Raw genomic sequence first — 24,283 nt, 5'->3', positions numbered from 1 at the left:
CTTTTAAAGTGCAGCGTTCAGCTTAGTGGAAAGTGCGCAAAATCATTCACTGGAGATTTCTTCTAACATAGTCTGCTGGCTGTATCAATTTAGGACTGTGAACGAATGCTTTAGAGTATATAACGCTCGCTGTACTTTTCTTACAGCTGATAGATTTGCTCTGAGTCCGTCGTAATTTGGAGGACAGATAGCGTATGTTGGAATTGGTCACGAAATTTTCAACAAATTAAGTGCTTATTCACAGAAATTCACTTTATGACGGTAGTCGATCTCCTACATACATATTCTCTAGAAGCCAATGTTTGTTAATGGATTTGAATTTTTGTAGTGAACCGCATTAAATGCGTTTATCTCGAAACTATGTATTTAATCCGAATATCAAGCACAGGTCTTGATCCGATTCATTTAATGCAAAATGTACAAGGAATGGTCATAGATGTATACTACCAATTATTGCATATTTGTTCCGTTTTCTATGGGATTTCCTATCTTTATGGGACTGACTTGCGATCATAGGCAATATAAGTCATAAAGAATTTTATAAATCTTGTGAAATGAAACAGGCCGCGGATTTGAAGTTCAAAGATGATGTCGTGCAGGGGTCGACGCGAGCCGCCATTTTGAATTTTGGAATGATAAACAAATCAACCAATTCAGAAATTATACACTGAAAATATAAATTCGTAAATGGAAAAAATGATCGTGCAATTCGATTTCATTCGTCATTTTCTGCATCGAAGTATTTTCGTGCATTGTAAATAGTAGATTTCGGTCATTTCATTCACAAATTTTAATTTTTTTTTTGCATTTTGCATATTAAGTGTACATTGTACGATATCGAAATTATTTTTCGTGAATGAAACGAAATGGTGTTATTTAAAAAAAAGTTTGAGTGTATTACTAACAATTTCGTTGTTTGCACGAATTTATTTTCGTTCATCTTAGAAAAGTTATCGTGTTCAATTATAAATAATTTCTTTTTATTCGATCTTTTAAGCTCGATATTTGTATACCATTTTTTTTAATTAAAGGGACAATCTGACAAAATGAATTTTATTTCAAACAGCTCACCACTAAAACTTTCAAATTTTTTTTATGAAAATTTGTTTCACTCTTGGAGCAGCTATTTAATTCGATATTTTACGAAAATTATCTGCACAAAACAAATTCTTAGCGATTTATGCATATATTCATTCAGTGACATAACGTGAAGGCACACAATTCCGCGCACCTAAGGTATGAGTAAAGCTAAATTCGTTATGAAAAATCAATTCAAATTGTTTGAGTTATGCAATAAGTCCCACTGGCTAGTAATTTTATTATGTTACTATGGAAAATTATAACAACAGGAGAATTTAAAATTATTACAATTACAAAATTACAAAAATGAAAGATGTGTTGTTGCACCAAATTCCGCGCATCATATATTGCACTGATTGAAATTCCGCGCACAGGTGCTTCAAATTCCGCGCAGAACATTATTTAGTAGGATTCCAACAAAAGTGGAACCTCATCTAAATCTATAGGATTTTTATTAACGTATTGTAGAATACGAAAAACTACCTGAATAGAATTTTTACTCAATTTTAGGGTATCATTTGAATAAGGTTTACTTAGGTAACTGCGGTGAATATAATTTCCATTGAACCACTGTAAAGAATCTATCCTTTGAATTGTTTCTTTTTGCTATGTGTTCGAATTGTGGATTAATTCATTACATTTACATAATTAGTTTTAGATTGGATTGGTTTTTACACTGCAGTTCCCTTTCTTTCTGTTCTTCGTCAAAAGTTTTTTTACTTGCTCGTTTTTATCTGTTCTGTAACTTTTTATTCAATCTCATTTCTCTTTTTTCTTTGTAAATTTATTTCAACATTTTTTTCTTCCTTGTAACCTCATCGAAATATTGCCGATAGACTAGTCGCAACAAACGATAATTATCCTTTCATATTGTATTGGAATTTACATTTGCTGGTTTGTGACAAGTTTTATCAAAGGATTTTGCGATGTTACCGGTTCAGCAGGTTCTGTAATCAAATTTCTTCCAGTAACCGTTGGAAGCAGAAGTTTTGGAAGATTCGTACTAAACCAAACACATAAAAGAGTATGTGTCAGGTACATGTACTATTTTATCTCCCTGGTTTAGTTCGAATCTTTCATAACTCCGGCTCAATGTTTGAAGATAGGTTTGGTACTCTTCCAGATATGTTTGAATGTCGCTGAAAGAAACCTTTTATCCATCACCTTCCCGGAGTTTTCGCAGCTCTTTAGATGAAATGGTCGATGTTAAGCCAGACTGGACTATGTGATAAAATATTGATTTCGAGAAAAACGAGTTTAAATTTTGAATACGTTATACTTTATTTTTTGCCATGATTCTTGTTTATGGTTACATATTTCAAATCTGGCAAAAGTTGAATGTAGCTGAAGAAATTCTTTATCCAGTATTTTCATTATCTCATTTTTTGAAGTTTTGCGACCTAGTCCGGTCTGACTTAACACCGACCAAATGTCCTTGCCGGATCATAAGCAATGGTTTTTGACGTTTTCTAGAGTGTATTATATGCTTTTCTTGTTGGCTGAAACCACAATTTTTATGAGCGGAATTGGGTTCGCCTAAATTTAGTGCACCTTTTTCGGCGCACTGTAATTTCACTGATAATACCCTAGATAATACCTATTTATAAATGTGCTGGCCATTTTGGTCTTATGACTTGTAATTCAACACACTCTTTTTATTTTGTTGTTTACAAGTTTGAAAATGAAAATCAACCGTTTTGCTTCAAATTAGTTATACTGTCTACATTATGGTCTTAACGAAATCGCTTAGGAAATATGCAAACATGGCGGCCACAAGGACGAGCGATCTATTTTATTATTTTGCAGGTATATGAGCCACCAGAAAAAAAAAATTCTCAGTCGGTATGGATAAACATAAGCAGCATATGTGTATGCCATGTTCAATTATTTTAACAAGCCTGCTTCTGCAATTTGGCAAATAGCTCAGAGTGCGCGGAATTCTAAACTGCGCGGAATTATGTGCCTTCATGGTATTTGACAATAAAATTTCATTATTCCACAAAAAATCTCAAACTTCAATATAGGTATTTTTGCGTTTTAATGCGACCGCATTTCATTCAGATGCGTTTATGATTTCATTGTACAACAAGTGAATCGATGAATCGGGAATTTCCCGCGCCATTTCCTTTTCCGCTATACCAGTGTCATATCAACCTCAATCCATACGATACATCAGCTTGTTAATGTCCGTCAACGCCACGTCATCGTTCCATCAAGTTAAGTTGAATGCGTCTCTCGTTCACTCTTTCCGTACGTCAAAGCATTCCGTGCTGTTGATATTGTATGTGAATACCTCCATTTAACTGCATATAACTAATTTTGACGTTCCCTGACGTGCTGTACCGGTGACGAAAGCCAGACGTATTGTGCAATTCGATCTTCAAACAGCCGCGGCTTGGACTTTGTACATAAAATATCCGAATAAATTCATTTGCAGCATTCTTGGTCTACCAACGAAGAACGAAATGCGAGACGGGACGAGAGCGCTGGCGACTGCAAGAGTGCGAGTGCAGGCGAACGCCTTTAAGAGTGCGTGTGGATACGAGTGGGTTAAAAAGCGCGAGTGGCTACGAGTGGGAGTACGGACGAGTGGGAGCATGGGCGAGTGGGAGCTTAGGCGAGTGAGAGCATGGACGAGTGGTAGCAGCAGTAGGAGTGAGCGCCAGCGGGTGGGTGCGAACGAAAGAGTGGGTTTCAATAGGCGCGTCCTAAAATCCACCAGCAACTCATCGGTATTTTGATGACTTTTTGTTGCGGGAGAGTAAAGCGACGCGCTGTGACACCAATGTGCAACATAAACAAAGCTTGATTATGTTGCGCGAGAGAGAGATCATCACATCAGACAGCTCAACAATCCATCGTACGGTGAGGGCCGATGATTTGGTCAACAAACGGCATCGAGAGGAAAGAGACTTTTAAAGTACACATACCAATACACCAGTTATTTGGCATGCGCTAGTATTGAATTGCTGGTGAATAAGTTTCACTTCTGCGTGTCAGTCGAGTGAGCAGTTTAGTAACTGATTGGACTTGCGCCTATCGTTTTTTCCTATTTTCGGCCTGGCAACTTATGCGCATCTTATGTACATTTTAGTTGATAAATTGCTTATCCTAAACACTAGTTGCGCACTCTGAAAATAAGACAATAAACAAAGAACAAGTTCACTATCTCGCTTTTCAATTGCAATCAGAATACTCTTCCTTTATGGACTATTCTTTAAATGCATTTTTTAGCTTCCTACAGCTAATTATATAGCTATTTGAGTGTTTTTCGTGTTGGGTCTACTAAAAAGGTCTATATGTACTCGTCTCAATGCTTCAGGCATTAATTGAGATGAAACCAAAACTGTTATTAGCATTTATAATTTAAGTTTGATTCGGTGGTAAGTAGTTTCTTCAAAATTGTTCGCGCTTTTGAAGATTCAAAATTTGAATATCTCATCTTCAGTTCGGTGTTTTCCGCACAGCTGAACGGTCAGTTAATTTTTTCAATTGATAGTTCAGCAACGTGGCTTCAATTTACTGATTTTCAGTAATACATTTTCCGAGTTTCAGCAAAACAAACGTCACTTGTACTGAGATCTTGGTTAGCTCGGCTGCATAAAACTTGGTAAAAAGTTGCGGAAAAAGTGAGAGTCGGTAGAACAAAATTAATGGTGTAGCTTCCAATCTGCTTATTTCGTTGACGTTGGAAAATGCCTGTATATTTTTATGAAAATATAAGGTAACGAGCAGATTTTCTCCTTGTTTCTATTATCACCCTACCTGTTAGATCAGAAAAGCACCTAAGCCTAAACAAACAGTATATTTACTGTTGGGAAATAATTCAAACAATAATACGTTCAATGTTGCTGATGTATACCAATCACTTAAGGGACCATAGATGTTTTTCTACGTTTTCTGATCCGTCTTAAAAAATCATCGAACACGAGAATGTAAAATATATTGAGGTCTCTTGCGTAGTTAAAAACACACTTTAGTGTTTAAATACAATATTTAGCGACATGCAAAAACCGCTTTATTGCCCCTCTTCGGTACCTTGAAGTTGTTTAGGCAAAACAGATAAAAAGCGCAATAGTTGCAATGCTATTTTGAAAATACTTTCGAGAGTCCACAGAGTTCCAGAACAAAGAATAAGCCAGCGGTCACTGCTTGATGAATGTAAAATTCACAAATTTTACATTAAATGCGGTGTTCTTTTTGTCCAAAGGAATTTTTTAACTTTAATTGGAACTAATTGGAATTTGAATTCAAGTTTGTGTAAAATTGGTCACTTCATATTCTAGAACTTATATGGACCTTAACCCAGTCACCAGTATATATTAATATCAGTAAATCTACTAAAATTGCTTCCGAAAAAAAACTCTGAATTCTTGAAGTTTCAATCTTATTTTAGTTGTGATTTTCTACATGCTTTAAAAGTTATTATAAAGGTTTTGAATCAGTTTTATCGATTGACCACATTATCTTTGTACAGTATTATTGAAGCCACACATGATCCACTTCGGCACCGATTCGTGTTGGCCAACCGCATCAAAGACATTATTTACCAAACTCTGAATTTCTAACAAACAATTTGGTTTCAAAAACATTTAAATATGGCTTTAAATAATTTTGAATTATTTGTTACAAAAATGTTACACCTAACGAATGGCTAACATTTTTCTCGTTGTTTCACTTCATATAGTTTCGTAGTAGGTAGGGGAAACTGGTCGGTTGCCGTCACTGGTCGGTTGTCGACAATTGATTCGTAGGTTCTGTACTACAACCAAAATATTTGTTGAGCAAGTGAAAACCTGCTTAAAAGTTTTTTGATCATTTGCTGAGTGTTATAGAAAGAAGCATATCGATCGAAAAAGTATGCCCATAGAATATTTACGAAGTGAATTAATTTTTATTGTGGTTCAAAAATTGAATGCCACTGAAACGTTCGCCACAATTGTTTTTATTTATTTTACCCCATTTTTGTGGCAAATGTTTAATTCTCTCTAACCTAATCAATATGGGTATTTTCGGAACAGGCTTTACGAGTAGATACCAGAGATCGATTTTGGACGCAATTCTGAAAACAAAGATGGCAACTTCTGGTGAACCGTTTTTGATAATTTACATGGGAAAAGCCCATGGGTCGTGTTTTCACCGCTGGGTAGCACTGTATACACCAAATTGTCACGACCAGAGAGACAAGGGGCCATTCATAAACCACGTAGACCAAAATTTGAGAATTTGATTGCATTGCTTGAAAATATCCCATCACGGTATTACACTTTAATGAGAGCAACAGGAGCACAGTATACGAGCAATGCATTAATGGCTCAAAAAATCGTGGTGCTCAAGGCATTTAGCTGAATACAATGCGATCGTCCCGATCTGCCATGCCAAGCTTTGTAGCGGTAATATTTTATGCTGGCGGCCATTTTGTTTTAGTCTTACGATTGATTATATGCAATTATGCTATGTTATTATGTTAGAACAAAAGGAAAACTATTTGTTTTGTGATTTGAATATAATGTGGTTGTCCCGAACCGTCATGCCTAGTTTTCATTGCGGCAAGGTATTTTTGCTGATATTTATGCGCGAGCTTTTTTATTCAATTGCGATGTGGCGTACTGTAAGGGGCCGTTTATTTACCACGTGGACAAAAAACCCCTCTTTTCTGAACCCTTAAACCTTATGAAAATCGTTCAAATCTCAACGATTTATGATATTTTATATTTACATTTCAAAGATTCATCACAAATAACCTGTGAATTCTTGAATTGGTTCGTAATTTCAACCTCTAGCTATGAAATCCAAAATTAATGTGATTAGACCATGGTACAGATGATTGCATCAAGTGATTTAGGGTAGACGAGCCCTTATTCATCTCATTAGTCAGGATATCACACTATTTCGTTGATAACTCGACTTAGAGTTAGTGGATTGCGCTTAAATAGGTATCATCATCTTTGCTTCGTTCCTAACAAGCAGTACAGTTTAAAAAAATTTCCTGGGAAATGTAAAATACTCGCGTTTGAGCGAAGCCAAAAGTCGAGCACAACGTACCCTTGTTCATCCTACCATTTGAGCTAATGCGTTGAATAGAGATAGCAGATACTGCTCTAACTAATGTGTTCAAATGGGTGAGATGAATAGAGGTGCTAAGATGAATTAGGGAGCAGTTACCCTAGATAAAAAATTCTGATTCTTTTTCGTGCGAGTTCTTATGATTTTTTCGATAATAGTCTTCATAGATGTTTTCAATTTTCACACGTGATGCACACGCATATACTTTGCTGTTATAAGCACTTGGACTATTTAAAAATCTTGAAAAAATTTGAATATAACCGCTCACACCAATGACAATACAAATTTGTTTCATTTTTATATAAAAGACAAAAATATGACGACGTGGACATTACCCATACCCCCACCCCCATCCCAATGGACAAGCATGGACTTTCTCGTGGCCTCTACCCTTTCCTAAATTGTCCACGTGGTATATGGATGGCCCTTAAGGCGATTTTTTCGAAATATAATATATGCATGCGGCTGCTGAGTTTTTTCTTTGCAGGCTACAAAGCAGCCATTTTTCATGACAGGCGACCAAGCAGCAATTTTGCTAGTATGAAAAGGCACGTGGTTTATACGCTTTCACAATTCTTTTTTTTCTTTCGAGTCGCCATATTGTTTTGGGAAGCCTTTCAGTTTACACGCTTTCACTCTTCCCTTGCTTGATTTAACCGCGTGGGGGATTCTAACTGGATTCTTTTTACAATAACCGGCAGGATCGCCAATGTAAGAATTTGATTTTGCCAATGCTCATTCTCCTATTAAATTTATTCCATATCATTTTCACATCAATTTGAGAACACGCTTGTTGGAATTATTATTTTTTTTATTTGTGATCATTTATCATTATTCCCGAAAATGTGGTGGGGGAGCGGAATTACCCTTTAGACTCCCCCTCCTTCCCTCTGGCTACGTGCCAGCGTGGACTTAAGTCTGATTTGTCCTAATCTTTAGTTAAAATATAGGTTGCCTGAAACTCACTCAATTGCAATGAATGCGATCCGCCAGTGCAATAGTAGTACGTAATACTCGCACCAGTTTTTCACATATATTGTGCATCTAATGAAGACTGATGTTCAAAATGCCTTTGATGGTAGTTGAAATGAATAAATTTCCTTTTTTTAATGCAAAAGACTTAGATGTTTTTCTGAAAAAAAAATTCTAAGTCCTTTGAAATGCAAAGAACTTAGAAAAATTTTGGCAGTTTATTTTTTGCGTGGATTTAGAAATTAACACGGTTTTTTTTCAAAAACATATTCTAAATCCTTTTTAATGCAAAAAACTTAGAAGATTTTCAGAAAGCTGGAAGACGTGGGTCTGGAAGATTCCTTATGGCCCGCACCTCAACAATATGGATATTTTCGGAATGGTCTTGAAGTAGGTACCAGAAATTGATTTTGACGCCATTTTTAAATCTAAGATAGCGACTTCCGGTTTAGCGAAATTCGCTATAACCCAATCAGTATGGGATGTACAAATAGCTTTATGTTACTATGTTTTAATTGCCGCAAGGTTCTACTGTATCGATTTTGTTGGCTATTTTCGGCAAATTTGAGACTAAGAGAAACGAAAGCAATGAAATTGAAAGACGGATAGGTATTCTAGAGCGAATCAGTTATAAACTTAGAACGGAAAACTAGAACTAGGCAGGCTCATATGGGCATGATCGAAAGGAAATGTGAAGAATGTTTTGCCTTCTGCATAGTAGGAGTTGGGCGTTCCACCCAAGTCTACCGCATGGTCTATGGTAGAACATAACTCATCATGTTTTACCGCCGACGCCGGCGTCGGCGGTAAAACATGATGAGTTATGTTCTACCATAGACCATGCGGTAGACTTGGGTGGAACGCCCAACTCCTACTATGCAGAAGGCAAAAAATTCTTCACATTTCCTTTCGATCATGCCCATATGAGCCTGCCTAGTTCTAGTTTTCCGTTCTAAGGTTATAACTGATTCGCTCTAGAATACCTATCCGTCTTTCAATTTCATTGCTTTCGTTTCTCTTAGTCTCAAATTTGCCGAAAATAGCCAACAAAATCGATACAGCACAAATAGCTTTAATTAAGCAGTTGAATTTACTTGAATTTTAGCAATGTGTTTAATTTGAATCAATTAAAACCCCCAACTCATATTACATACATCTCTTTCTTCTCTCATTTCCATTCTCACCGCACTCTTCAGGATGCACACATAAAAATATTTTACATTTCGCTGGTTTATGATTAGATCTTATATTCGAGGATGTTTTGGATGATCGCCCAGATTTTCCATTCAGGAATTTCGGTTAACCGGAAGTCGCCATCTAGAATTTCAAAATGACGTCAAACATCGACATTTGTCTCCTGCTCGTCAAAAACCATTCCGAAAATATTCATATTGGTTAAGTTGTAGAGAATCTCGCTAAGCCGGAAATCACCATCTTGGATTTCAAAATGGCTTCCAAAATCAATTTTTCATGGACAACCTTGGGCTGAAGATGCTGATTTATTTATTTATTTATTCCTGGCACCTGCTCTTAACACCTTTCCGAAAATACCTATATTGATTGGGTTACAGCGAATTTCGCTAAACCGGAAGTTGCCATCTTGGATTTCATAATAGCGTCAAATATCAATTTCTGGCACCTACTCTTCAAGACCATTCCGAAAATACACATATTTGGGTTATAACGAATTTCGCCAAACCGGAAGTCGCCCTTTTGGATTTCAAAATGCCGTCAAACATACATTTCTGGCACCTACTCGTCAAGACTATTCCGACAATACCCATATTGCATGGGTTGTAGAGAATTTCGCTAAACCGGAAGTCGCCATCTTGGATTTCAAAATGACACCAAAAATCAATTTCTGGCACCTACTCGTCAAGACCATTCAGAAAATACCCATATTGTTGAGGGCGGGATATAAGGAGTCCAGACCCATATCTTCCATCTTTCCGAAAATCTTCTAAGTCTGTTGCATTCAAAAGGACTAGGCATATTTTTTTTTGCAAAAATCGAGATAATTGCGAAATCCGCGCAAAAAAAACTGCCAAAATGCTTCTAAGTTCTTTGGATTTAAAAGAACTCAGCATTTTTGTAGGAAAAAAGCCTGTCTTTTGCATTCAAAAGGACTTATTTTTGCAAAAACCGTATTAATTGCGAAATCCGTGCAAAAAAAAAACAAACTTTTAAAAATATTCTAAGTCTTGTGTTGAGCGTTTTTTTAGGCGAACTTTCGAATTAACGCGGTTTTTAGGAGGATTTTCGAATTAACGCGGCTTTTTACGCGGATTTTCCAATTAACGCGGTACGTATCCCCCGCGTAAAAAAAACCTGAGTGTAATACATTTTCATTATACATGACATGACAACTATATACAAGAAATCAATATTCGAGTTCTAAAATTTTGTAAAAGAAAAGACCGATCAAATCGATAACTTGAACCAGTAATCAGCGGTTTGAGTTTGGTCGTCTTGATCAGCTGGTAGGAGAAACAGGATAATGTTCGTACAATGTATAGGAAGGATGCCCATATGATCTAAACACCAAAAATGGTTTGGTTAAAATCTCGATGTTTCATGCATTTTAAAGTTATTTGTCATCCCAAATTCAAATTCGTTTTCTTAGAATTTTTTAGTTCCTTCTTCTATGGGAATTTCATGTGACCGGACGATTAACAGTTTATATTTCCGGAACCATACAACGGATCCGTATGAAATTTTGTAGCAGGAAAACATACCTTTAATTTGAGGCATTTGTGATAATCGGCCAAACCATAACCGAGAAACTGATAATAGCAAAAATAACCCGAGAATAGTGAAAAACTGTATTTGAGCGCAATGAAAACTTGAATGCCCTATTTATCATGCAACTGCGCGCATCAATTAACAACCATCCTACCAGATGCGAGTCCAAGAGCACACTGACGCCAAAGCTTCGTTGACGGTGGTACACGCATTCTTGAAAGAAGCTTATACAACAGGTAAAAGAAGCGAAAGAGATAGCATGCTGGGTGCCGACCACATGTTGTGAGAATGGGAATTTATTTCAGCCGACTGCATGCCCCCACCATCATTTCAAGAACGAATGAGAAGCGCGATTGACAGATCTGTATGCGTATCGCGCAGTGCAACCAAAAGTACAGATGTTTCTATAAAGCTGCAGATTATTTGAATTGTATAGGTACAGATTAAAATGATGTCTAAGGAAACTACAGCATGGTAGATATTTTTGGAGATAAAATGGTAAAACAATAGTTTTATTTGACATTTCTAATACCTAGTAATATTGAGAAAGTGTATATAGGATATATAAAATTACGGAAACTGTTTTTCTTTGGTGTGTAATACAAATATATTTTGTAATTTGACTACTCCAAACAAATGATTTACTGGCGAATGAACTTATTATTGAAACCTTAACAATAGAACAAATGATTTTTGCACTAAGAACTCAGTGTTTTTTATTTATTATTGACGGAAAAATAAAGCGAGATTGGAAAGGTTGATGTATAAAACACCCAAATTAACCAAATATTATTCAACTAGCAAAACGTTTGCATTAACTTATTGCTGTAAATTTCCGTACAAATTTTCTGAAAAAGTAGTGAGATTTTTTTTATTCCCGGTAAATAATATAGAATGTGGCATCACTGGTACCAGCTTATTTTAGTTTCTCTTTGCTGCTCAGCAGCGAGAGGGGAATGGGTGTCGCAGCTCTCCAACGTGCAATGTTGCATCCGAAGTTTTGTATCACAACAGAGCAAAACTTTCTCTTTTGCTCACCGAAAAAAATCGCGGCGGCCATGTTTAACTCAACAATTTGGTCATCGATGACCAATTGTTGAGCAATGTTGAATTCCGAAACACGCCTAATATGTGCAATTTGAGTGGCTTTTGGCCGACTGGAACTCGCAGAAATTCTACCCGGCTGGGGAGCGAACGAAAGAAAAGCATGTATGGAGAACACTCGGATACGAGTGTTGGGCGCAATGAGAACACGCGAATGAGAAATATAAGAGTTATTTTTACGAGTTCAGCAACACTGGTCTCACATATTGCTGTTAACTGCTTTACCTATTCGCCTATATCCAAAAGACATTTTCCCGTCGGGCGGTTTGTTGGAGATCCAGATCGAGATGACCGCTATCAAGAAACTAATGCAGTCGGACAGCAGGTGCGCGGCATCGGTCATGATGGCTAAACTGCCGGACAGGTAACCACCAACAAACTCCGCTAGCTGAAAGTGTAGTTATCGTTAGTTTACTAAAGTAAAGCTCTTATTAGAGATGGGGGGGTTTTTGGTTCAAACCTAAACCCGTGAGTTTTTGTAGCGGATAACCCGAACTCTACCAGAGTCCCATTTAAATTTAAAATTCTTCTGTTTAAATCCGGGTTTTCGGCTAAAATATCTGAACTCCACCATGTCTCGTTTTGCTACTGTATATACTAACCAAATATACTAACCATGAAAACTAATGTGAAGGCTATTGCCCATAAAAGTTTACGCTTTTCAGTCTTTCCATAAGGCTCACTGTTTTCCGGGCTATGGTTGAACAGACAATTCGGATGTGAGAGCTGCAATAAAAGACAAACAACATGTCTCAGTGTAAATAATCGATTTCTTTTCAGTATAATTATTCATCTTTAAAACGGAAATCATTGAGTGAGCGTGCGATTTCATATTTAAGGGAAGGTTCTGATTTAAATGACCAAAAAGTAAGCAAATTTGGATTTGTTTGTGGACCAATTAAAAACACAAAAGGAAACAGTATTAGGATTCAAAAGGCTTATATTTTCGTATTTATTTACAATTTTTTTCATCAAGATAAAACAAAACGGCACCTGTGTTTACGTTCTGTCCAAGATTAGGTGCACGTGGAAATCCAAAACCGTAAATTACAGTAAATAAGAGACAAATTTCACTTTTTTTGACGTCTATAAAATTTCTATTTTCTCATTTCAGTTAACTATGTGAGGCCCTGCACTTGACCAAGTACGACGATGTTTCGCGCACAGAGACAGACGAGATCCGCCATTTTGAATTTTCGAAGAATAATAATTATTTTCTAATTATCGATTAATAACGAATAAAAGATCAAACGCAGAAGTTCGTATGTCTTTTCGTTTTTCCGCAAAAAAATCTCAAATATGGCTTGATTTTCCGCCGAATTCAGGAGAAGGCCTCTTAATTGAACCGTTTTTAAATTAGATTTTAAGTAGTTTTGAGATAAACACTTTTAAAGTTTTGAGAACACTTTCCATGAATTTTTCGTGGTAGAATGTGTTTTATAACAATTACATGGAATTATGGGTTTTGGATATCGATGATTATGAATCTGAAGTCAGTATGTCGAAATTCAAAATAGTCGATCCAATATGGCGGATCCCAACTAAAAAAAAAGTGGTATTTCAGCCAAAATTGAAAGAAAGTTTATGTGATTTATAAACACGAATTTGAGTTGCTATATATCAAAATTAAAATTAAAATGGCGATTCCAATATGGTAGACTAAAATGTGACTAAGAATATTGACCAAATTTTTTCGTTTTCCACCGTTTTCTATGGTTATTTGATATCTCACGATTAGTCTTCGATGCCTCTACTCTAATCTGACTGTCACGTCACTTAGGTCTTCTAGTCACTAGATGGCGTGACTGTGAGAAAAGGGACCCAGATCAACCCGTGAAATACGTTCTCAAGCCCCGTACACATGTACAGTGTAACGCGAAGCATTCTTGGAACGTGCATAATGGTATGAAAAGGTTTTTACCTGATGCGCGCGTCTCGAGCGTCATCAGAAAACCCGTTTAACACAATATATTAGATACTTACACCTTTCAAAAAATGCAATGAAATACAACCACATTTTTGAAAATTTTGAATGAGAATCATCCCTTAAATGCTTTTGGTAGAATTTAGAGATCGAATCGATCGATCGAATATAAATATCAGAAGAATAGAACAAACTTCATAAAATTTACTTTAAATATATTAGAATGTATAAACTTCAATCACAGACTAACAAACATAACACACGAAAAAAAAAAAATGATTCGCTTGCTTGAACGATCATTTTAAATATATTTGTGGTTGGGACTGTAGCCACATTTGCAATTATGGCGCCACTGACATATGAACAAGGCTTCTGTCTGTCACGTTACAAGTTTACGCATATTTCATAAGATAAATCTGCAAAAACGATAAAATCAGATTCTATCACAATTGCACATTATTATGGTCACTAAGCCGCACATATTTTCCACATAAAGTTATTTTCTATCATGAATTCGCTTTATTGTCATTTTGATACGTCTGTCACGTTACACAATTTTTGCAGTGAGTTTGGAGGTTACCCGACTAAATTGAAAAAGTCTGTTCCGTTGGGCCCCAAATTTGCGTAAACACAGTTTTACGTTGAAGCTTGGAAATCAAAGAAGAGTTTGAAATGTAGTTTTCGTGAAGAAAAACTATTTTTGCGATTTTTTGAAGTATTCTCAATGATCTGTCACGTTACAACCAGAATCTGTCACGTTACAGTGCTGTATTTTTATTGAGGCAATGATATCGAGACAGTAATACACAAATCATCTTTGATCTGGGAACTGAGCATTAACGTGAAATTTCATGTTTATTTTCAAAAACATATTGGTTTTGATTAACAAACGTGAATAACTTATGAAAAGGTCGAAATTTCACGAAGTATCGCTTTATATCGAAAGAAAATCTAAAATAACTTAAAACATTTACATTTTGAAGGACAATTTTTCATGAGCATTTTGAATTGCAAAACCGTTTTGAAAGACATTCTAAAACTAAATTATTTTCAGAAAAAAATTAATTAAAATTAAAAATTATAAGATGTTTGAAATATGTTTCAAGTTTTTGTTATAAAATCATTTAGTATTATTTTCTCCACAATGCAATTATATTATAAATCTTTTTATGGTTATGGTTTTAAGCGTTTGGTATTTGTGAGTAACTTATTAAAAGGGCGTATTTTCACTACTAGATTTTTTTTTGATAAAAAAAGAACAAAATATTTTGGAATTTTTTTCTTAATAGCATTTTGCTTCGAAATGATATTTAGTATTAATAGTGTATAACAAAATTATTTTTATGATTGGAAAATATTAAGAAATTTAGAAGCATACTTAAAGTCGTTGTATAAAAATGCTTTCTTACTAATAACTTCTTAATGATGCAGTAACTGTTTCTTCTACTTTTTGGGCTTGCGTTAACAGAAAAATCATTTTTCAACTTTTTTGTCTTTTCTTTTTGAAAATTTCACCAAAAAATATTCACACCGAAGAAATAATTCCCTAGAACTCGCTATCAATACAAAAACAATCAAAATATGATTCAACTATAGGATCTGATGATTAAACTATATAGTTGAATTGTATTTTGGTTGTTTTTGTATAGCTTTCAAATGGTTTACAATATCGCCTTGATGTCAATGGGAAAGTTATAGGAAATTATATGGGCCTTGCGAAAAACCAATTGTTGTTGATGGAGAAACGCGAATAACTTCTGAAAAGGTCGTAATAAAACAAAATAATTGTGTTGTTAAAACAAAATTTAACATATCTCGAGAACTACATTTCAGAAAAAATTTATAAGCATTTTGATTTAAAATGGCGTTTAGAATCATATTCAAAAATAAAATTGTACTTTTGACTGCAAATAGTATGGATTATAAAAATTTGTCAAAAGTTTTTGTTAGGAAAACTTTTTTATTGAAAGCTTCTCCATGATACAAATACACTGAAAAAGCTTCTTTTATGTCTTTAAAACGATAAACGTTAGACTTTTGACAATTTATGATGGGGTAACGCGAATAACTTTTAAAAAGGACATAATTACATGAATTAATTGTTTTTGTTGGAGCAAAATTCCAAATATGCATTTTTATTTAAAATAATACTTATAATTATATTTTGTAATAAAATTACAGTTTTGTATGTCAATTAGTATGAAATTTAAAAACATGTATAAAGTTATTGTTGGGAAAAATTTTTTTGCTGATAATTTCTCTATCATGAAACCACTTTTAAAATGTTTCCTTTCTCTTTAGATTTTCGACAAAATATAAAAAATCAGAAAAAATGTTTTTCTGTAATTTAAATTTTTATCATAAATTTTTGTTTTTGTGAAAAATGACACATTTTTTTCAGAGTATATTTTTTTGTGCAGAAGTATTAATTACCTGTAACTCGTTCTCAGATAGTTTTACTGTATGAAATAGTGTAATAGAACAAAAAAATTGAAATCATTGCGCGTAGAAACGTTTACGCCCTTTTAAAAAATTACGCTTTAGTCAAAATAATCATAGTGACTGTGGAAAATGTTTAGTCTTCCATGCTGGTTGACCCTGTAAAGTTTTATCGGAATCTAAGATGGTCGGTCACGATTTTAGAGATTTTCGGACGGACCTTCATGAAATTCCTCTTTTATCTCCATACGGTTTTTCAGTCATTTTCAGGTCATGCAAGAAGCATCAACAAACTTTTATAAATGACAGACATGGAATCCTTTTCTCATAATTCATTTTGTTTAATATTAGAGGTTATCAAACGGAAACAAATAATTTTTGACGCAAAATTTGATAAAAACAAATTTCGTCTGTGGTTGCCATTTTCGGAGCCTTGACCATATGGGAGATAGACCACTAGTGAAAAATTGTTTCCAAACATGAGGGGTAACCCACCAGCAAGTGAGTGTTTGGGACCGTGAATAAAAGACGGAGCTAGTGTTCTGGGAAAATTTCCGGATCGATGTTTATTGAGGGAATTCCTTTCTAGTGTTATGTCTGTTAGACTGTGCTTCAATCGTATCGATCGGACTGGGGCTTTCCTATGTTGGTTAAGAAAGCTTTCAGCTTGAGCTTAGTAGCGACCACGCCTATCTGATACTCCGTTATCGATCTGGACTAGCGGAAGTTGCACAGGGAACCAGTAGATAGTTATGCTTGGGAGTAGCGAAACATCTCTCAATGTGCAACTCCTGGTAATCCTAAAGTTTATTGATCAATAACGGGGCCGACCAGGCCCGAACGTAGTTCGCGGAATGAAAGGGAAGGAATGTTAGTCCGATACTTACTTTTGCTAGAGACTGTATATACTACTGCGCATTCCATAAGTATCATGGGAGAAGGATATTTGTTAGTAAGCATATCCCGATCAGAATGAAATAACAAGATTATAACAGAACACAATTTTTGTAACATATTGTGTTATAAATTTGGTCTCGTTAGTAGTTAAAATAACAGAAATTTATAACAAGTAACAAGGTGAGATAAATTTTTGAAATATTTCTGTTATGTGTTTCTGATCGGGTAGGGATGCGATTGTTCTTCATGTTCTAGTTATTTTCCATCGGCCTATTTCCGCTACGAAGCCAAAGACCGACATCAAAGAAGTGATTCCACTATGCGGACTAGAATATCGACCCATCAACTCATGGGACCGGGGATCAACGGATATACTTCCCTTCCGAAGGAAGACGTGACCGCAGATTTTTGAAGTAGAATACTTCTAACGTTTCAATATGGGGTCCCGTTTCAAAAATTTCAGTTGAGAGATTTTCCCAGGTTTGAAATGCGAATATCTTCCGTTCTACTGGACCAAATCGCAATATTGTTGCACTATCTGATCGGAAATTTGTGCACGTATTTCGTATTAAATTTCGGAATTACTGCGACTACTATAAATAAACCAAAACAAGGATTTTCAGAAAATCCTTCGGAAACAGCGAGGAAAATCCGCAATTTGCCAGCATATCCCACGCAGAGCCGCCAAAAAGAAGCATGTAAGCGTTTCATTACATACGGGAATGTTATATATACAGGTCACGCGAGCTTGTTTTGTATCAGTGGGTGCTCGCTTACCACACGAGCAACATGCTCGTCCGGACGGTACAATGAGCGGTATCATGTTTGCGATCCCGTACCAAGCGTCATCGCAAGGTTCTTCGTGATGAAATCCAGGGAATCACCAAATCTGCCATTCGGCGTCTGGCTCGTCGTGGTGGTGTAAATTGCATCTCCGATTTAATCTACGAATGCTGATGGTGTGCAGGAAAATGTCATCCGTGATGCCGTGACCTACACTGAACACGCCAAGTGCAAAACCGCAATGAATGTCGTCTACACTCTGAAGCGGCAGGGACGCACTTTGTATGGATTTGGAAGTTGAAAAGGTAGAACTCACTTGTATCATCATAAAAAAGGCCCTTTTCAGGGCCACCAAAATCATTTCAAAGAACAAGTTTGCATTTTCTGTTTCATGGACTGTTTCTCCCTGGAGAGCAATTTGAGTTAAACCCTAAATTATGATTTATTTCAGTACGCAAATTGCAAATATGGTCAGAAACAAATTGGAGTGAAGTGGAAAACGTTTTTACTAGGCGCATTCAAAAAAAGGTTTCAATTCTCAAACATTTTACCAAGGTGCCGTATTACATTACTCTCTTTACCCTGAGTGTTCGATAATCTCCGTATTGGAAACACAATTTCAATTTTGTTCTTTATCAAAAATATGAGGTCGACCAACGAAGGGGTGGAGCTACGAAGAACACATATTGAGGACAACACAAAAAAGGACGAGCTTACATTGTGCTGTAGTCAGGTATAAAAACTCAGCATGCTGTTGTTCACGATCAGTTCGTTTCCAGCATCAGCATGCAGCAGTTCGTTTGCAGCATCTCCCGCAAAATTCAAACCGCCGTCCGTTTGCTGCTGTCAGAAGAGTTGGCCAAGCACGCCGTCTCAGATGGCACCAAAACTGTTACCATATACACCAGCTCCAAGTAAATTCCGAACACTGTCCAAACAAAAGGCCCTTTTCAGGGCCATCAATTTATCGACAAAGGATCGAATTGATGTTTTGTTATTATAAGCATCAGAAAGTGGCTTGCCAAGAGCGTTGGATGGTAAGTGAGCCACTTGTGAACAATATCGTCGCTTTCAAGTAGAATGGCACAAAATAAAAAAGTTATTTGTGTGATTTGTAGACAGGTTAGTGTAATGATTCAATTTACAAAAATCGAACGTTTTCTAACGTTTCGATATAGGTGCTCCGTTTCAAAATTTTCGGCCAGAATGTTTCCTGTTTTTCTAAAAGTGAAAATCTGCTATTGTACTGAACGAAAACCTTCGATTTTCGCGCTGATTGGAAATAGTTGTGACTAGTTGTGTAGAATGTTCAATTACTGAAAATACAGATTTTGTGAAAGCAGTGGTTGGTCCATACAATTCGATTCCAAGCGAGCTAGACTAGTTTTCGTTGGAAGGTCCATCTCTGACAATAGAAATAAACTATTTTATTTTGAATTCGACTACAACTTCCTTGAAAACAGCACAGCTAAAAAACTTTTGGGAAAATGCGCAAACCTAAATTTTCCACTATAATAAAAACTATAGTGCCCCCGCCGCACAGCATCATCAAGATTGATAGTTATTCAAGCCGGGTGGAAAGGGGGAGGGAGGTTGTAAGGCAATGGAAAATTTCATTTATAATAATAATACTTCATAATTAGCTGGTCCTGAAAACAACTTGTTGGTTTGTGGTTTATTTTGGGTCACAATTTAGGCCCGCTCGATTTCTGATAGCTGTGAATTTTTCGCAGGGCGACAGTTTCTGTTCGGTAGCGATGAGGCTTCTTAACGCCAACCGTGACTGGGGTACTTTTACACGGCCTTCGTTGCCAACGTTGCCAACTGCTTGCGGGGAGCCTTTCCTCTGGTGGACTTACGAGCGGTTTATTTGGTACAAGCCATGTAGCGAAAAATGCTGATCTGCTACTTCTCTGATGCTGGTAGTAGTTTGACGACGGTCAAACGCTCGTTTGCGTGCCTTCATTCATAAAAGTTCAACAATATTTTCAAAGAATGTTGCAAATTGTCAACTTGATAGTTCCAAAAATACTCCAAATAAACTATAAATGTGCTAAAGTCGACAAAATCGCATAGAAATTGCTTATTCCAGATCAGAATTTACCGGTCTAAAGTGTATTCTACTTCACTCCGGTTATGTCTCTGACATTACCCACCCATCTTTTTCACCTCAAAAATATCTCGACGACCTCGGCTGGGATTGAACTTAGATCCACTGGGATGGGATGGGATGAACAATATGCGGTCTCTGTACACCAAATTTGTTTTTTTCTGTTGCACGCTGCAGTGATTGTGCAATGGTGATCGCTAATCACTGGTTTGTTCATTTGTTTTTCAAGACTCGACTAACAAACGTGACATTCATTGAGATCTTGGCAAACATTTATTTTGCCGGAATCTTAACTGTTTAGATCTCAGCAAGAGATGAGAAGTAAGTCGATATTCAATAGAAAAAGTGCAACCTAAAATCTGGGTGGGAGATCATGTATTGTAAGTATTTACTTAAAAGCAACACTGAGGATTTTGTATCTGTTGCATTCGACAAAAGAGAACTCCTTAAGTGTGATGTGACAGCATTTCCTTCGAAAGGTACACAGTATACTACACACTTATAGAAAAAATGAAGCAAACAAAGCAAAATGACGTAAGGTGCTATTTTGTGAGTAAATTTGAGTGGTGAGTTGAATGATGTAATTAGATTTTGAATACTAAGTCGCGTTTTCAAATTATGCAATTTTATGTCAAGAATACTAAAATAAATTTTCAAAATCAATTTTAGTGTTCGAAACCTTTAGAGGTTTAGTATCTTCTAAAAAGTTTTATAATATAGTACAGCACAATATTCAAAAAAACTTTTATCATTGAATCCCCTAGAAGCAATAATGGAGCATTCTTTAAAAAAATAAGACTTTGTGTCTTCAGAATTGTTGTTGAGAATGATATTAAATATTATTATTCCGAGTTATCAGTGACTGAAAACTGTTCAATTTTATAAACTTTCAAAGTTAAAAAAATTATAAATTGGTGTCAATAATAATATCATATTCGAGTCTATTATTTTTTTTTTAATGTACGCAGGGAAAAATTCAAAGAATTTACAATTTAGGTTATAAATCTAACAAGGAATGACTCACATATGTTGGTACTTCGTTCGTCACACTACAAATGAACGACCTGGTGCAGTGCTGGAGATCAATCACAGCACTTTTCAAAGATTTTCGCTCGTAACCAGCCACTTGCATGAGCGTTTACACATTAATTTCTAGTTAGTTTCCAAGAGGGTGTCAGTTACTGATGAGATCGATTAAAAACGCAAACTCAAACTTTATGTTTACTTAATCACAATAGTTTGTATACTCATCAGGTTAGTTTTAGCATATTATTTAAAATCTACAAAATGTTCAGAGCATGAAGAGGGAGAAAGTTTCTTTTTAAAGATTATTATAGATATATTATAGATAGTATTACACGTGTGGAATGCACTGTGCATTCCACACGTGTAATACACGCGACTGCATAACTGTTATTGAGTATTTCAAACGATTTCCGTGAGTATTATTGTCAGTTTCACAATGTTTAATCCTTTACTTGTATTGATGTTATTTTTTTGCAAAAAAGGAAGTTGTTTTTTTATTTAAAGAATCAAAGCCGCAGTCACATCCAAAAATGCTCACTTTGATGAATCGTAAGGAAGTTCAAAATACACCTACTTCATAAAGAGTCGAACGGATTGCAATAATTATATAATAATTACTTTTACTCGTAATTTCATAATTTCCTAAGCAGCTACATTTCAAAATCTCGTATTTGTACGTCTGCAGCTTTAATTAGATTGTAAAATGGGTCAATGTTTGTCAATAGTAAAAATAAACAGACAATCGACTAAAGCGAAAAAATGCACTCTAACAGCAGCAACGCGAAGCGTATAGCGCGTGATAAAACCTCACACCTGACAATTATGTGGGTATTTCCAGTTTGCACAAGATGACAGGATTTGTTTAGTAAAATCAGGGAGTCCAGGTTGATTCAGGCAGTTTGGCTTAGTGCGATCCAGTAATATCCTATGGAAAAATATAAATATATATAAAAAAACAAGAGATCACACCTGCGGCATCGCATCAGCGCATTTTCAACTCCGGAGGCGCAAATATTTTGCGTCAACTATAATCTATCTGTTGTTATGCATCATTGCGAATGGCCAGGTTTGTTTGGTTTGCGGATTTAAGCCATAAGCATGTGTAGGCAACGCCAGTAGGACTTTTTGTTTAGTGTTGGAAAAAATCGAATGTCGCAATAAAACTTTCGTATACTGCATTCGGAAGAGTCGAATTATACGTAATATTCGTGGAAATAACCAAATTCGAGTGCTTTGTGACGATCATGAAGAGTTGTCCACGCGCAAGAGTAGGGGAGCCCGAGGCTAGTTGGCGGTTAACTTAAGCCGACCTCGGGGTAAGTTGGAGGTATGTATTGAGCGTTATAAGCAATCAAATGGAAATTCAATCACGTCAGGAGTTCTTATTGTACGTACTGAATGTTCTTTCAATAATACTGTTATCAACACTTTCCATTATATTTCATTTCCAATACTCCGGCGTTTAGATTTCATCGCGTACTCCTCATTTAAAATCAAATTTTCGAAATTCTTCAGGCTGAAGTGAATGTCCCTTGCATTGACGCGATACACAAGAAATAGATTTTCTTGTCTTGGAGTGAATTCCGGAACTAAAAATTATTTATGATTAGTTTTGCACTGTAAATAGTACCGCCAAATTGCCCCGCGTGATTTAAAAAAATTAAAAACAATTTTCGTTTGTGGTTAGCTATATTACCTATACGGATACTGAATGCACTTTTCAGGCACTATCGAAAAATATAATCATTTTTGACATAGATTAAAACTCACCATAAAAAATACAAGTTGCATGAAATTTTGAAAATTGACATATTATGTTCGAAAACACAAAATCGCCCCAAACTTCTACAATACTATATGTTATGCAACATAAACACATTGGAAAATGCATTTCACATTACTTGGGGCCCCGGGTTCCTTTATTCGAAACTTTCCTATTTGAAAACACCTCTTACAGCATCAAACAAAAAGTTGATAGGTACCAGTTACACATCAAAGATGCTTTAAATCCTCTTGCGAAGTTCAACAATGGCTATGATTGCTAATAAAACATAGATAGATAAATATAGATTTGTTTCGTCATTTGCGTATTAAATAATCTTTTTTTTTTTGGTTTTTGTCCGCTATCACCTAATTGCCAGGATTACAGTAGTAAGCTTTTCATGGGAATTCTGGTACCAAGTGGGTTTAGTTTGTTAATTGCACTGGCTAAATAATCTAATCAATTACTGTTGAATGTCCCAGACAGGTGCGAGGTGGTCCCGCTGCTTACCCATTTGACAATTCGTATGGATTTTGGCTTAGTTTCGACGAAAAAGAATAAAATTTTTCAACAACCCAACCGGACAAACATAACGCACATAATATAAAATCAAAAATACCTAAAAATGTCCAAACTCTAAGCAATGTCTGAAAACGCCTGGTTTGTTTGCCACCTGGACAGAGTTACAATCACAGAAGAGTTAGCTATATTCATCAATAGCTGGGTATATTTATCAGGTGATAAACTAAACGTGCGAACAAACCACACACGATGTGTACGATGGCGATTGGTGTCTTATCAGGAGACGATGTAGATTATATTATTGGTTTCATTGTGTTAACTGTATAATATAATAGAGCTGTGGGAAATCCTACTCATAGATGTGCAATTGCAACAATGTGATAGTACTTGATAACTTGGTTTGACTTATGTTTCCGAGTGAGTTTAGATGAACTTTTGCCAATTTTATGGATTTTATTTCTATCACTTAGTGCATAAGAAACAACTCCTCGCTAGTGAGCAGGTTTTACGGTAAATATCATTTCCTGTAAAAACGTCGACCACTGTGCATTGAGCGTTTGTTTTCCTTCGATTGTTTCAAAATTCGAATAATTCAAGGAAACAAATGAAAAAAATATGAAATTTTGAATAAAACAACAGAATTCCACATAATAATACATTTCGCTAAGGGACCATTCATAAATTACATAACGAGAAAAGTGCCCAAAATTAACTCCCCGCTCTCCCCATGTAACAAATTGTCACAAGTTTCTCTATCCCCCTCCCCTGTAACAAATTCTTCGAAAAATTTGTTTTTGTTCTGTGAAAACATGTTACGTAACGATCTAGCTTACTCCCCCTCCCCCATATGTCACAA

General features: G+C 35.8%; 1 protein-coding gene across 1 annotated transcript in view; it reads right to left on the bottom strand.

Moving 5' to 3' along the window:
• The window catches only part of LOC131680899 (proton-coupled zinc antiporter SLC30A2-like), a 45,847-nt gene that overhangs the window by 3,653 nt on the left and 17,911 nt on the right, over positions 1 to 24,283 (bottom strand). The window contains exons 2-3 of the mRNA XM_058961615.1: positions 12,580 to 12,690; positions 12,190 to 12,352 (exon numbers count right to left, since the gene is read on the bottom strand). Of these exons, the coding sequence (XP_058817598.1) occupies positions 12,190 to 12,352; positions 12,580 to 12,690 (274 nt within the window). The remainder of the gene's footprint in view (positions 1 to 12,189; positions 12,353 to 12,579; positions 12,691 to 24,283) is intronic.

This window comes from Topomyia yanbarensis, chromosome 2 (genome assembly GCF_030247195.1).
Source record: "Topomyia yanbarensis strain Yona2022 chromosome 2, ASM3024719v1, whole genome shotgun sequence".
Lineage (NCBI taxonomy): Eukaryota > Metazoa > Arthropoda > Insecta > Diptera > Culicidae > Topomyia > Topomyia yanbarensis.
Note: the sequence above shows the minus strand (reverse complement) of the source record. Positions and strands in the feature narration are given on the sequence as shown.